Source organism: Sceloporus undulatus, chromosome 1, assembly GCF_019175285.1.
Source record: "Sceloporus undulatus isolate JIND9_A2432 ecotype Alabama chromosome 1, SceUnd_v1.1, whole genome shotgun sequence".
Lineage (NCBI taxonomy): Eukaryota > Metazoa > Chordata > Lepidosauria > Squamata > Phrynosomatidae > Sceloporus > Sceloporus undulatus.
In genome coordinates, this window is record NC_056522.1 from 2,521,380 (window position 1) to 2,535,677 (window position 14,298).

A 14,298-nucleotide genomic window follows, 5' to 3' on the forward strand; every position below is an offset into this window, starting at 1 on the left:
TGGGGCAATCGCTTCCATCTGTCCCATGATTCCCCTGGCCACCCCCCTCTGCCAGCCAGGGTGCCTCTGCCATCCATCGGCTGCGGCCGCCAGTGGAATTGGTTTGCTGTTGCTACCTGGCAGCGCCTTCTGATTTAGCAGGGCTGCTGGCCAAGTGGAAAAGAGATTCACCTCTTTCAACAGGGAGAAATGAAAGGTGCTACACTTAGGCAGAAAAAATAAATTGCACAGATATAAGTGGGGCAACACAGGCCTTGACATGTGACAGGGATCTAGGAGTCCTAGCAGACCACAATTTGAACAAGAGCTAACAGTGTGATGCAGTAGCTAAAAAAGCCAATGCGATTCTAGACTGCATCAATAGGAATGTAGTGTCTGGATCAAGGAAAGTAATAGTACTACACTATTTTGCTTTGGTCAGACCTCTCCTGGAATAACATTGTGTCCAGTTTGGGCACCACTATTAAAAAAAGCTAGAGCGTTTCCAGAAGAGGATGACCAAAATGGTGAAAGGTCTGGAAACCATCAAGCCCTGTGAGGAGAACTTGGGGAACTGGGTATGTGCAGCCTGGAGAACAGAAGGTTAAGAGGTGATATCATAGCCCTGTTGAAGGGGTGTCATGTTGAGGATGGAGCAAGCTTGTTTTCTGCTGCTCCAGAGACTAGGACATGGAGCAGTGGAAGCAAGCTACAGAAAAAGAGATTCCACCTCAAGATTAGGAGGAACTTTATGACGCTTAAGAGCTTTTCAACAGGGGAACATGTCCCTTTGGAGAGTGATGGTCTCCTTTTTTGGAGGCTGTGGTTAAGCAGAGGCTGGATGGCCACCTGTTACAATGTGAGCTCGGACTGTGTATTCCTGCATGGCAGAATGGGGTTGCACTGGATGGCCCTTGGGATCTCTTACACTTCTATGAGTCTATGATTCATCCAGCAGCTCTGCCAGAACCAGAAGGGACTGCCTGGTGGCACCAGCACCCCACCTCCACCAAGGCAGAAGAAGCCTGGCTGCCAGAGACAGGCAGCTGCCATATGTGCAAGCAGCCTTGGGGGTGACAGCATGAGCAAGCGCACTGGAGTGACACCAGTCCTAGTGACACCACTGCCTGGTTGCCTCTGTCATAAAACAATTCACGCCTCTTCTTTCTCTCTCTCTTTCTCTCTCTGTGTCTGTGTGTCTCCGTCTCTGCTTGGCCCGCTTCTTCTCCTTCTCTGTCCAGCTAAGCTCATGAATGCCTACGTGGCCCTGGCAAACGGAGGCCCCTACTCTTCTCCCGCAGGTGAAATCGTGGTCAACATGGAGCCAGAGGTTCCCATCAAAAAGATGGAGACCATGGTGAAGCTGGAAGCGGTGAGTTGCAGGACGTTGTGGATAAGTCATGAAGCCACCAAGGCCCAAGATAGCTCAAAAGGAATAATATCACCCAAAACAGAGAAGAGGACCCTGGCTGGAAATTCATTGGGATCCGCTGTAGTTTGTTTCCAGGGCCCTCCATGGATACCAAAATCCACGGGTGCTCAAGTCCCATTATGCACAATGGCCTTGTAAAATGGTGTCCCTTATACAGTAAGCCCTTTATCCACAGCTTCAACCATCCATATCTTGGAAATACAGTCGGCCTTCCTTATCCACAAAATTTTTATGCATGGATTCAAGCATCCACAGCTTGAAAATATTCCGAAAAAGTATACATTCCAAATAGCAAACCTTGATTTTCTATTTTATATAAGGGATACCATTTTGCTCTACCATTATATTTAATGGGACTTGAGCATCCACAGATTTTGTTATCCACACTCCAGGGGATAAGAAGGTCCCACTGTATTCAAAAATTATATAAACTCCAAAAAGCAAGCCTTGATTTTGCCCTTTGATATATGGGGCACCATTTTACTACGCCAAATGCAAATAAAAAAATCACTATTCTTTTTACGTGAGAGAACATCTCTCTAGGAATCTCCAGGTCTTGCAGTGTTGTTGTTGTTGTTGTTGAGCTTTATTTATAAAGCGCTGTAAATTTACACAGTGCTGTACACACAATCCATTAAAATAGATAAAATAAACATGCTTATGGCATACCTTCTCTGTGCAACTCTATGGTCAGCATCTGCCAGAAGTTGATCATAGAATCCTGCTGGAGGACCTACAAATTCCTAGAGAAGTGTTTTCTTTAGCAACTTTTAGGTTCTCCAGCACAACTCTTATTATGGTCAACTTCCAGCAGAATTGCACTGGTGGACTTAGATATTCCTAGAGAGAACCTATAAATCAAAACCGCAAATAACCAGATCTGCAAAAGTCAAAGCCGAAAATGTAAAGAGTTAACAGTATATTCAAGGTGTGGGTGGTGGAATTCGTGGATACAGAGGACCGACTTTTTGGGTGCTACAACTTTCACATTGGTGGGAGAATTTGGGGAGTTGTAGTCTCCAAAAGTAACTTTCCCAGACTCTGGCCCTACTTGAGTTGTGGTCGTTGCGTCTCGGCTTCCAAAAGTCTTAATGGTTTTTCCAAGGGCCTTTATCAGTCCTTAAGACAGCATTGTGGGAATGATGGTTTTAGGGTAGATGTGCTCCTTTCTGAGACTTATTTGTGTTGCTTTTGTTCCAAGGCTCTGCTTCTTCCTCCTTTTCCAAAGTTTACCATAGTCTCTAGGGATCACTTTCAGATGCTTGTGTCGCATAGCCTTGCCTCCCAATCGTATTGCATCAGTTTGTCCTTTCCTGCTTTGCTTGCATGATGAAGAGACCTGGGGGGTATACACACTGCACAGTTAGAGCAGTTCAATCCCACATTAACTCTCGGGGCGCCCTCCTAAAGAATCCTGGGATTTGTAGTTTGGCGAGGAATTTAGAATAGGCACTAGAGCACAGAAAAAAGCTAAGTTCCTCACTCAGCTATAAATCCCAGATCATTATCGATGTAAATATTTTATTTATTTATGTATGTATTTACTTATTTATTAGATGCATATCCCGCCTTTCTCCCCAAATGGGATATAAAAAACAAGCATACATTGGCTGTATGCTGCGTCTGTACTGCAGAATCAGAGCAGTTTGACACCGCTTTAACTGCCATGGCTCAGTGCTATAGTATTCTGGGATTTGCAGTTTTGTGAGCTATTTAGTCTTTTCTCTTTGGTGCCACAACAAACTATATATCCCAGAATTCCATAGTATGGAACCATGGCAGTTAAAGTAGTATCAAACTGCATTAATTCTGCAGTGTAGCAGCAACCTGTAAGGAACTCTTTTAACCACCAAAGTTTGGTTCCTCTGACAAGTAAAGCCTATTAACTTCATTTCAAATAATTATTAATATGATCATTGTTGTTATGTGCCTTCAAGGTGACTCTAGGTTTTATCGGCAATAATTATTCCAATGAAGTGTGTCATTGCCTTTTTCTGAGGCTGCTGAGATAGTGTGACTTGCCTTAGGTCACACAGTGGGTTTCCATGGCTGAACAGGGATTCGAACTCTGGCCTCCTAGAAGAGACCTAATCAAACGTTCAGAGCACTTATTCTACAGTGACTGTTTTATTATTAAAAGATGCTTTAAAAAAAAAAACGCACACAATTTAAAAATCTCCAAATGAGCCACGTTGTCAATGACAGGAACCATGATGATTAAAGTGGTCCGAAACTGCTCTAGCAGTGAAGTGCGGAAACACTGGTAGAAGGGTGTGTTTCCCTTAGACCAGTGGTTCCCAACCTTTAGACCTCCATTTGTCCTGGATGTCTGATCTGAGCCAACTTGGCCAAGTCAGGAATTACGGAAGTTGAAGTCCAAAGCATCTGGAGGACCAGCAGTTGGGAACCTTGGGCCACTCGGACCACTAGCCTTGGACCAGTGTTTCTCAACCTTTGGTCCTCCAGGACTTTGCCTCCTGGAAGCCCCTTCCAGCATGGCCAATGGACAGGAATTGTAGGAAATGGAGTCCAAATCTTCTAGAGGACCAAAGACTGGAGCACTGCCATCTTAGATCATCATTCCACCATCTTGTTGGAATTATATCATATCATCTTTATTTGGGACTCAGTTCTGGGACTGGCCAGTTCCCAGAACCATCTCATTATTGCTCATCCTTAGCAACCCTTCCAGTTGATGTTGGCCATCGGCATGTCCTTCTGACCTGGGTCATCTCCTTCTTTGCTTTCTTGCTCTTTAGCCTCTCCATCAGATAAGCTTTTTGCGTCCTCTTTGCCCGCCGTGTTGGAGCATTGCAAATGGCAGCTTCCTTGCGTTTGTGTTGTTAACTGTTGCTTGTTCTTCCCATTCCTCTTCCCTTTGGCAGAACTCTGACGCAGTTGTGAAGGTGGATGTGGTAAGTGGCTGCTGTGTTTGGCTTGGCTTTGTGTGGTTGTGATCTAAGGTATGTTGACATTAACTATCCTCCGGAGTCCTCTGCTCAGGCAACCTGGAGAAAACATCTCCAACTAAAATAGCTTCTCTCCAATCTAGCGGAAACAGGGATGTGTCCCCACCCACTGCTTTAATCTGAATTTCCCCCCCATTTGTCAGATGATCTGTCAGGTTACTTTGAGTCACCTTCTGGTTTTGTGGGCTCCAAACTCATGAACAACTTTATTGTCCAAATAGTCCAATTGACATCCACATTTAAGCATCCTTAAGGGCTGGACATGTTGGAAACAGACAAGTTAACCAGACACTTAAATAAAGGAGACAAAAAATAAAATAAATAAATCTAGCGGACTGGAACAAAATAATTGAATTTCCAACCCGAAGATGGAGGGAAAATGTAATAATGGGCTTTAGTTTTTTGTGGGGTTTGGGGGCTATGTGCCCATGTTCTAGATCTAGAAGAGTTTCTTCCTGACGTTTCGCCGCATCGGTGCGGGCATCCAGAGAATTCATAGACAAAGATGCTTGGCGAAACGTCAGGAAGAAACTCTTCTAGATCTAGAACATGGGCACATAGCCCCCAAACCCCACAAAAAACTATGGATGCCGGCCATGAAAGCCTTTGACTCCACAATAATGGACTTTGATTAAGACTAAGATCCAATTTGAAACCTTGAACTTATGAGCAAGTATTTTCACATAGATAGAAAAATGAGTGTATAAATGTGTGCAAATATATGTAACTATGAAGCAAATCTTTAGAAGAAGAGAAATGTATACATATATTCAAATTTATGTAAATATATGAGGGGAAGGGATAAATATTTCGAAGGCAGAAAAAGAGAAAGGAGTTAAAACAATTATTGGTAGATTCAATTGAAGGTATAAAAGATCTGTCCAGGATTAAGTTTGCAGTGCTGTAAAAGTGAAAAAGATATATTGAGGTTTGTGTGCAATTCTACCCGCAGCACATAAATAATGACAGAGGAGCTGAGATAAAATCAACTCACACACAGAATTCGGAAATAGATGAAGGAGAGGATGAGAAAATGTGGAAGAAAAACAAGGATATAAGTAAAGAGAATAGATAAACAAAGGTTAAAGAATGCAAATAAGCACACTTCTGAGGATTGGTTAAAATGTGAGAATAAAAGAATGCTACAGCTGGAGGCCCCAGATATTAGATTTGGCTGGCACAGCTATTTATTTTATAATAAAGTAGAAGTAAATAGAGATTTTAAAGACCATTATATAAGACATTCATTGTTAAGAATTTGGTTTAAATTAAAACCAAGATCCTGCCATTCTATCCCCAAATGACCCTCCATCAATGAAGCCTTCTTTAACAGAGTTCAACTAGATGAGGAAAAATGGGTCACATATGAAGAGTTATTGGAGGGAAAACAAAATGACATGAAATTAAAATCCCTAGAACAATTGTTGGCAGAAGGTTATAAATGTTCACAGTTTACCTACCATCAAATTAGAGGACAATTCGTGGCAGACATTAAAGCAAATAATATGCATGGCATGCGGTTGCTGCGTCCCCAACCCAGCGCTTCGAGGGGCGGCATAGAGTTTGTTTGTACAGCCCCTAAGACTGTAAGCAATGGATTGGAATTATAGGAAAAGAGATTAAGAAGCATTTCTTCATTGTAAGAACAATTTAACAGTGGAACAGACTGCCTTTGAGAGTGGAGGGTTCTCCATCTTTCAAGGTTTTTAACAAGACATCAGATGAATATCTCTCAGGAGTGTGTTAGCTGCTTATTCCTGCATGGCAGAAGGGCACTGAATTAGATGGCCCTTAGGGCCCCTTCCAATCCTCAAATCCTATGACTCTATAATGCCCTACAAAGCTATAGCATATGTTTCTACATTTCTCAAGAGGCTCATTTATGCCACACAGATGTCATTTTGCTCAAGGTCCATTGCTTCTATATACTGTACTTATTAGAAATGTATTATAGTACATAGACTGCATCTGCACTGCAGAATTAATACAGTTTGACACCACGTTAACGGCCATGGCTCAATGCTATGGACTTCTAGGATTTGTAGTTTTGTGAAATATTTAGCCGTCTCTGTCAGAGAGCTCTGGTGCCACAACAAACTACAAGTCCCAGGATTCCGTAGGATGGAGCCACGACAGTTAAAGCAGTTCCAAACTGCATTAATTCTGCAGTGCAGCAGCAGCCAGAGGCATTTCCACTAGGTCTGTATCTCTTTATCCTCAATTTGATATAGCCTAGGCATTTTGCTTAGAGAGATATTCTATCAAGAGTGAGCAACATGTGGCCTATGAGCCACAAGCAACTCTGGAGACCATTAAGTTAAGCCCCTGATGAATAGACATTATTTTACTTAATATTATGGGAAATACAATAGTATAATATAAAAAAAGCTTGACCCCTAAAGACCCCCAAAGACCCCAGATCTGCTCCTCCCAAAAGATGCCTAGAAATCAGAAAAGCAGAGACACATGGTGAATGTGTCTTCCCTGTTGTCCACTATTCTGCAGTCAGAAGAAGAGAAGGAGAAAAAGAAGAAGAAAAAGAAAGGAGGCATAGAAGAAATGGAGGAAGAGGAACCTGACGAGAGCATGCTGGACTGGTGGTCCAAGTATTTTGCTTCCATTGAAACGATGAAGGAGGTAAGTGACTGAGGATGACAGTCAAAGTAAACTCGTATTAAAAGTATTCCTGGAAGACAGGGTTGGGCAAAAGGTGGTCTCTGAGCCCAACCAGACCCAGCGACCCATGAAGACCTTTTTTTAAACCTTTCCCTAAAAGTATTTTTTTTTCCCCCAAAGGCATTCTAGGGGCTGTTTGGGCATTTTTGCAATTTGGGGGGGAGGATTTAGAAGCAGCTGACAAAGGGTTTCAGGTGAGGTTGCATACCATCACCCTATTTATTCAACCTGTATGCAGAAAATATAGTGCGAAAAGCAGGCCTAGACTCGGAGGAGGAGTGAAAGTAGAAGAAAAGAACATCAACAGCCTAAAATATGCAGATGACACCACACTATACGCATATCAAAACAATCCACATTTTAACTTTTTTTAGTTTCACCTTTTCCTCATAGGGTTCCCCAAGGTAGAAAATTGGTCACCAGATCGCTGAATGTATTCATCTATGTCTAAAACAGGGATGGGAATCAAGCATCTATCTGCCCTGGATGTTATTAAACTGCAGCTCCCAGCATTCCTCACCTCCGTCTCTCTTGGCTAGGGATGCTGGGAATTGCAGTCCAAGAAAATCTAAAAGGCTGGATGTGGCCCACTCCAAGTCTAAAGGACTGTGATCACCCATGTCCAAAAAGGCTTCCTATTCACCTTTCCCACTTTGTAACTTTTCTTTTTCTAGTTACTTTGGCAACAGGAGGCAGCTGCAGTGGAAGCGGAGGAGAAGGAAGAGATGGAGCTGGCTGATGGTAAAGTACTGGAAAGATGAAAGGGTCCATAGGGATTGGAGAGGAAAGGAATGCTTTCACTGGATTTGGGAAATGTCACAAACAAGGCAAACTTCTGAGTTCGCCAGAACCTAGAAGCATAGGGCCAAGAATTAAACACTGGTTTTCCAGGGTTGCACAGCAGTGACAAAAGAATGCAGACAGAGGCTGATATCTGTTAATCCTGAGTGGAACTACACTATTTTGTCTCTCCTCTCAGTACATTGAAGTTGCTGTTGAGCTGCTGCGGTTGGAAGTAAGAGGCAAGTAGGGTTCTCAGAGCAGAAATTGGAGAGGGCTCCTCTACTTTTAATAGTTGTATGGAAGAGGAAGTTTTAGCACATGTCACTTCTTATGTGGTTGTGGGACAAGCAACACTTGCTAAAATTCCCTCTTTAATATAGCCATTCAAGCTACAGGGGCTCACTTTTGTTTTCACTCTGGCAACCGTAGGGATTGGGGAAGCATCTGGCTATGCCCCTGTAGCCAGCTGCAGACTGAGGTCTACCAAATTATTTCCTATCTGGTGACAGGGACATAGCTAGACACTTCTCTGATTTCCAAGTTTTGGAAAGGCAGAGAAAACCATACAAGGTGGTTGTGTGGCAAGCAACACCTGCTAAAATTCCCTCTTTAACATAGCCATTAAAACTACTGGAGCCCTCTCTGGTTTTCAGTTTGACAACAAAGAAGTTAGAGAAACATCTGGCTATGTCCCTGTAACCAGGCTCAGACTAATGACATCCACTGAAGTCTACTGGATTCATTCTCTATCTGGTTACAGGGACATAGCCAGACGCTTCCCTGATTTCACCTCCACAAGCCACTGATTTAGCAACAGCATCTAAATGGTGAGCTGGGGGAGGTCTTTTCATAGACTCATAGAAGCGACCCCAAGGGCCATCCTGCCATGCAGGAACTTGCAATCAAAACATCCCTGGCAGATGGCAATCCAGCCTCTGCTTAAAGACCTCCAAAGAATGAGACTTTCGTCATGGCAAAGTGTGGGATAGGATATCAACTATCTCTCAAAAAAAAAAAAAAGAGAGAGAGAAAGAAAGAAAGAAAGAAAGAAAGAAAGAAAGAAAGAAAGAAAAGGCATGGACAGGTGTAAGATGGACTTACACTTGCCTATGTCAATAAGATGTTGGCTCATATCTATGGGCACTGTCTCTCCCATATCTTATTTCCTTCATGACCCACAGCCATCTTCCTCTGTCACTGCTGTCTTTGCAGGTACAAATGCACCAGTGCAGTGCACCAACAGGATTTCATCCTGCATTTGCTTTTGGAGGTTGCAGGGAACCAATTACAGTTTGAGTTTCCCCCATCCGAATTCAGGAATGTTCCCAAATCCAAAATTGTCCACATGGGGGGCTGAGAAAGCAACACCTTTGCTTTCTGATGTTTCATTGTACACCAGCTTTGTTTCATGCACAAAATTATTTAAAATATTGTGTATAAAAGGACCTTCAGGCTATATGTATAAGGTCTATACAAAACATAGATGAATGTCATGTTTGTGCTTTGGTCTCATCTCAAAGATACCTCACTGTGTAGATGCAACTATTCCAAAAGCCAAAAAACTTGAAAATCCAAAACACTTCTCCTCCCAACAACATTATGGATAAGGGAGATGCAACCTGTATCTGATTTATAGAGATAACCAGAGCATTATGATGTATGTGAAGTCGAAGGCTTTCATAGCCAGCATCCATAGTTTTTTGTGGTTTTTTCGGGTTCCATGTTCTAGAACATGGCCACAAAAGCCGAAAAAACCACAAAAAACAATTATGATGTATGATTAGCCATCACTGATGTTCTGGAAAGGGGACTGTTACTGTACATGGCAAAATTGGGGTTTTTTCTAACTGGGCATGTAAAGAAAACATGACACAACTGTAGTTTGCAATCGGCACTGTCCCTCTATCCACACGTTTTCCATACTATCGGAATGCTTTTTCTGCTACCGTCCATTTCTTTCTTTCTTTCTCTCTCTCTCTCTCTCTCTCTCTTTCTCCCACTCCATCTTTGGCAACGATTCAAATGCTCAGCTTTGGGTGTATTCTGTTTTCTCGGTGTGAGCCTTTCCCATTTCTCACTGTGTACCTTTTCTGTCCCCATCCAGCCATTGAGAAAGCGTCCATGAAAATTGGCAGGGGCAGAATCCCGCTCCAGGGATTGGGTATTATTAGACCCAACAAGAGTTCTCTATATCCCCTTGTGGTCCAAGGCAGGGGTGGGCAAAATGTTGTCCACGGGCCACACGTGGCCCCAAGGCTGCTTTGTGGCCTCTAGGACTCCCGAAATAAAAAAAAATGCCCTGTCTCATCTCATCTCCAAGATATCTCAGTCCAAATATTCCAAAATACAAAGTGTTTTGGATAAGGGAGGCTCAACCCATACCTTAATATCAGGTGGAGGGGATTCAGTTTGGAATGGCACTAATCTTTTTTAATGACTGCCTGCCAACTTCCATGCCCAACATGGTGGAAGGTCCCTTTCTCCTTGGCCATGACCCCCTGCCTGCCGCCTTCCCTTCCCCTCCATTGTCCATCACTTGCCTCTTCCTTTGGGGTTCAGAAATCAGACTTGATGACTCTCCTATGAAAGGCGCCAAGGGCCAAGGGAAGACCAAGGAGAAAACCAAGGCAGCCAAGGAGGACAAGAAGAAGAAGCAACAACAGCAGCAGCAGCCTCCTGAAGCTCTTGAGAAGAAGAACAAGCAGAAGATTGATGAGCTGAAGGTGAGAATGTCATAGAAAATGTAGACCAGCCCTCTCCAACAAGGTCATGTTGAATCTACAGTTAAACCACTCTGAGAAGTTGCTATCTAACCTCTGTTTCAAAACCTTTGATGAAGGAGAGTCCGCCTCCATCCAAGATAGAGTCACAACACTGCAGAGTTAGCAGGGACCCTAAGGATAATCTAATCCAAACACTTGTAAATGCAGAAAATCCACAGCTTCCTTGATAGATGAGCAGCCAACTTCTGCTAAAACAAGTTTGGCTCTGCACTAACAACTAGAAAATTAACTGAGAAAATAGTTGCCATTCTTTTCTTGCAATTTGAGGTCCATGGTCTTGAATATTCACAGAGGGGCAACCTCCATTATTTTCAATGGAGCATGCCCCCACAGCACATGCCCTGTGCGCGCTCCCAGGCACGCTCTCCATTCAAGCCTATGGGGCTTGAATATAGGCGAGTCTCCTTTTTCGCGGAGGGATCCAGAACAGATCCCCTGTGAAACCTGAGGGACAACTGTAATTCATATATAGGTCCCACTGGCCATACAAGAGACCTCAAATCAGGGGTCGGCAACCCCTGGACTGCAGGCCACATGCAGCCCGCCGAGGCCAGGAGACCAGCCCGAGCCTGGTCCTGCCACTGATTGCCAAAGGCCCCGCACCGGCGGCAATCGGCGGCAGGACCGGGCCACTCAGGTGGGGCCTTTGGGGGGCCGCCAGCCTCCTCCCTCTCGCGCGAGCGGCCTCCTCCCTCCTTGGCCTCCGCGGAGGCCGAGAAGGAGCCCGCAGGCCCGAGAAAGAGGGGGAGGCCTCCAGCGCTGGCGCCCCCGCCGACTCTTTTGCCAGCCTCTGATGGGGCCTGGGCCCCTGTCAGGGGCCGGCAAAGAGGGGGAGGCCTCCAGCGCTGGTCCCGCCCCCGGAGGGTGGAAGCTCTGCCCCCGGCATGCAGCTCCGCCCCGGAAGGTGGAAGCTCCACCCCCGGCACGCGGCCCCACCCCCGGAGGGTGGAAGCTCCATTGTCCAAAAATGTCCAGAGTACTAGAGGGACAGCAACCCGGCCCCCGGCTCAAAAAGGTTGCCTACCCCTGCCTCAAATCATAGAATAATACAGTTATAGAGCTGCAGAATTCCCTCAGGGGTAATCTAGTACTCTGGACATTTTTGGACAATTCTAGCCAGTTCCGCACTTGGATGATTCTGAGCACAGCTGCCCTTAAACCAGTCAAGGAACCCTCCATAGAACTAGATGGACTTATTCCCTTTTTTAAAGAGATTGGATGGTCACTTTCCATGAATGCACCACTGTGCATTCATGCACCACTGTGGATTCCAGCACTGCCAAGGGACTGGATGGTGATGATGATGATGAAAATGAGAATTATCCTGCCTTTCTCTCAAAATTGGAACTCAAGGCAGCTTACAGTTTTTAAAACTACAGTCCGTCCTCGCCTTAAGCGGGGGATCCGTTCCGGATCCCTCTGCATAAGGCGAATTCCGCCTATGCTCGAGCCCCATTGGAAACAATGGGGCTTGTGTGCGGCGGCGCGGGTGCGCGCAGGACGCAATGGGCGCATGCGCCCATTCAATTGAATGGGACGCGCCGCCCCTTCCGCCCTGCGCACGCCCCACGGCTTGAGCGCGTATGCTCAAGGCCGTGTATGGCACGCCCGCGTATGGCGTGGGCGCACTGTATACAGTCGGCCCTCTGGTATCCATTCCGGACCCCTCCAATGGATACCAGAATCTGTGGATGCCCAAGTCTATGTTGTCCCCAATGGCCGTACCACCATTAGAGACAATGGAATTTCAATAGTGGCACATGCACATAGCCACATGTGGCCACATACATGTGCCACCACTGGGAACAATGGGGGCTATCCTTAATGGTAGCATGGCCATATGCACCACAGGAGCAAAGTTTGGAAGCTACTGGCCAAGGGATTCTCATATACTAATATACAGTCTCCCAGGTAGCCTGGCCTGGATCTATATAGATGATCCTATTGTAGGATAGGAAAAGCCAGTTGCCCATATATGGTCTACCAGATAGCCTGGCACTGAGCTGTATAGATGATCCCTGGAGTCACCTTTCAATCCTATGAATGTAGAATAGGAAAGACCGGTTGCTCAGATATGGTCTACTAGATAGCCTGACACTGAGCCGTATAGATGATCCCTGGAGTCCTCTTTCAATCCTATGATTGTAGTATAGGAAAGACCAGTTGCCCACATGTAGTCTACCAGATAGCCTGGCCCTTAGCCATATAGATGTTCCACTGGGGTCCCCTTTCAATCCTATGACTGTAGGATTATCCATTTGGACAGCAGCCTCCTTCTGGTCTCACAGGTCACACAACCCTATGACTATAGGATAGGAAAGGCTGGTCGCCAGATGTTTCATGGCCTGTGCAGCCAGCTTGGCTAACATGACTAGTTCCTTGTCGCCCTAGGTCTTCCCCAAAGAGTTGGAGCTTGAGTTTGACATCTTTGAGGACTGGCTACATACCTTCAACCTTTTCCGTGGGAAGATTGGCGACGACGATGACAATGCAGCGGACGATGATCGCATCGTGGGCCGGTTCAAGGTGGGTCTGGACCTGATGGGAGCAACTCGAGAGGAGTTTGTAATGTCACCACATGCCACAGTATCGTTTTTCCAGAGAGGTGCCCATGTGGAATGGTTGCAGGATTAAAAACAAAGAGTCTCATGGCATCTTAGAACTGGAGGGCAAAAAATGCTCCTGACGCCACATATCTTAACCAGCCTCAGCTGTTTTTTTAACCCTCAACCAACCCTGAATTGCCCTTCTTCTTCCCAAACTCCAAAGAGGTGAAATTGGGTCCTCCTGTTATCCTTCAGGGCTGGCATTAAGCTTCTAAATATGCTGCAGGGTCTACTTCCTCAGATGCATTTTGTAGAGTGCCACGCAGACCTATATATGCCATTAGTGTGTTTCCCATTCTCACTTGCAGGCTATAGCTTCTGCTGCCTTTGTCCACCAATGACCATAATTAAAACTGGACCTGCCACTTTATTTACATATACAAAGTTTGAATTTTGAGTTTGAATTTACAATCTCACATACCAATGGCATATATAGGTCTGTCCCTGGCTCTCCACTCCATCAATTGCATCTGAAGAAGTAGACCTAAGTCTATGAAAGTTAATGGTGCCAACGTCTTTATTTCAGTTAGTCTCAAAGGTACCACAAGATCCCTTTGCATATCTGTCTTGGGGTTACCATATGTCCCCCTTTTCCTGGGCATGTCCTCTTTTTCAGTCCTAAAATATATAGTAGGTATTTAAAGTCACCATAGCAATTGTTCTGCAGTAGTGGGTTGGTAAATGTGCCCTCTTTTTTGCTTTTCAGAATACTGTATAGTGGTTCCCTTGGTATCTGCTGGGATTTGGTTCCAAGAAGACCCCCCATGGGTACCCAAATCTGTGGGTGCTCAAGTCGCATTGAATACAATGGTCTTGTAAAATAGTGCCCCTTCTATAAAATGGCAAAATGAAGGTGTGCTTTTTGGATTTTTAAACAAATATATTTTCAAGCCATGGATGGTAGAATCCATGAATCCAGAATACAGAGGGCTGACCATATGATAGTCCTAATCTATCTGTCTATCTACCTGTATTTTAATGTTGTAAGCTGCCCTGAGTCCCAGCCTTGGGAGAAGGACAGTGTGTGTGTGTGTGTGTGTGTGTGTGTGTGTGTGTGTGTGTGTGTGTGT

The 14,298-nt window shown here is 44.9% G+C and overlaps 2 protein-coding genes across 7 annotated transcripts in view; both read left to right on the forward strand.

Moving 5' to 3' along the window:
• LOC121919802 (otoferlin-like) overlaps window positions 1-14,298 on the forward strand; it is a 243,689-nt gene that overhangs the window by 153,823 nt on the left and 75,568 nt on the right. The gene's annotated exons all lie outside the window — the stretch shown is intronic.
• Window positions 1-14,298, forward strand: part of LOC121929589 (otoferlin) — a 104,779-nt gene that overhangs the window by 63,852 nt on the left and 26,629 nt on the right. For 2 of the 6 annotated variants that reach the window (XM_042465304.1, XM_042465294.1), the window contains exons 28-33: window positions 1,221-1,351; window positions 4,297-4,326; window positions 6,886-7,017; window positions 7,731-7,797; window positions 10,429-10,562; window positions 13,014-13,148. In XM_042465304.1, the coding sequence (XP_042321238.1) occupies window positions 1,221-1,351; window positions 4,297-4,326; window positions 6,886-7,017; window positions 7,731-7,797; window positions 10,429-10,562; window positions 13,014-13,148 (629 nt within the window). The remainder of the gene's footprint in view (window positions 1-1,220; window positions 1,352-4,296; window positions 4,327-6,885; window positions 7,018-7,730; window positions 7,798-10,428; window positions 10,563-13,013; window positions 13,149-14,298) is intronic. The other 4 variants (XM_042465330.1, XM_042465321.1, XM_042465313.1 and 1 more) reach the window with 3 other exon arrangements.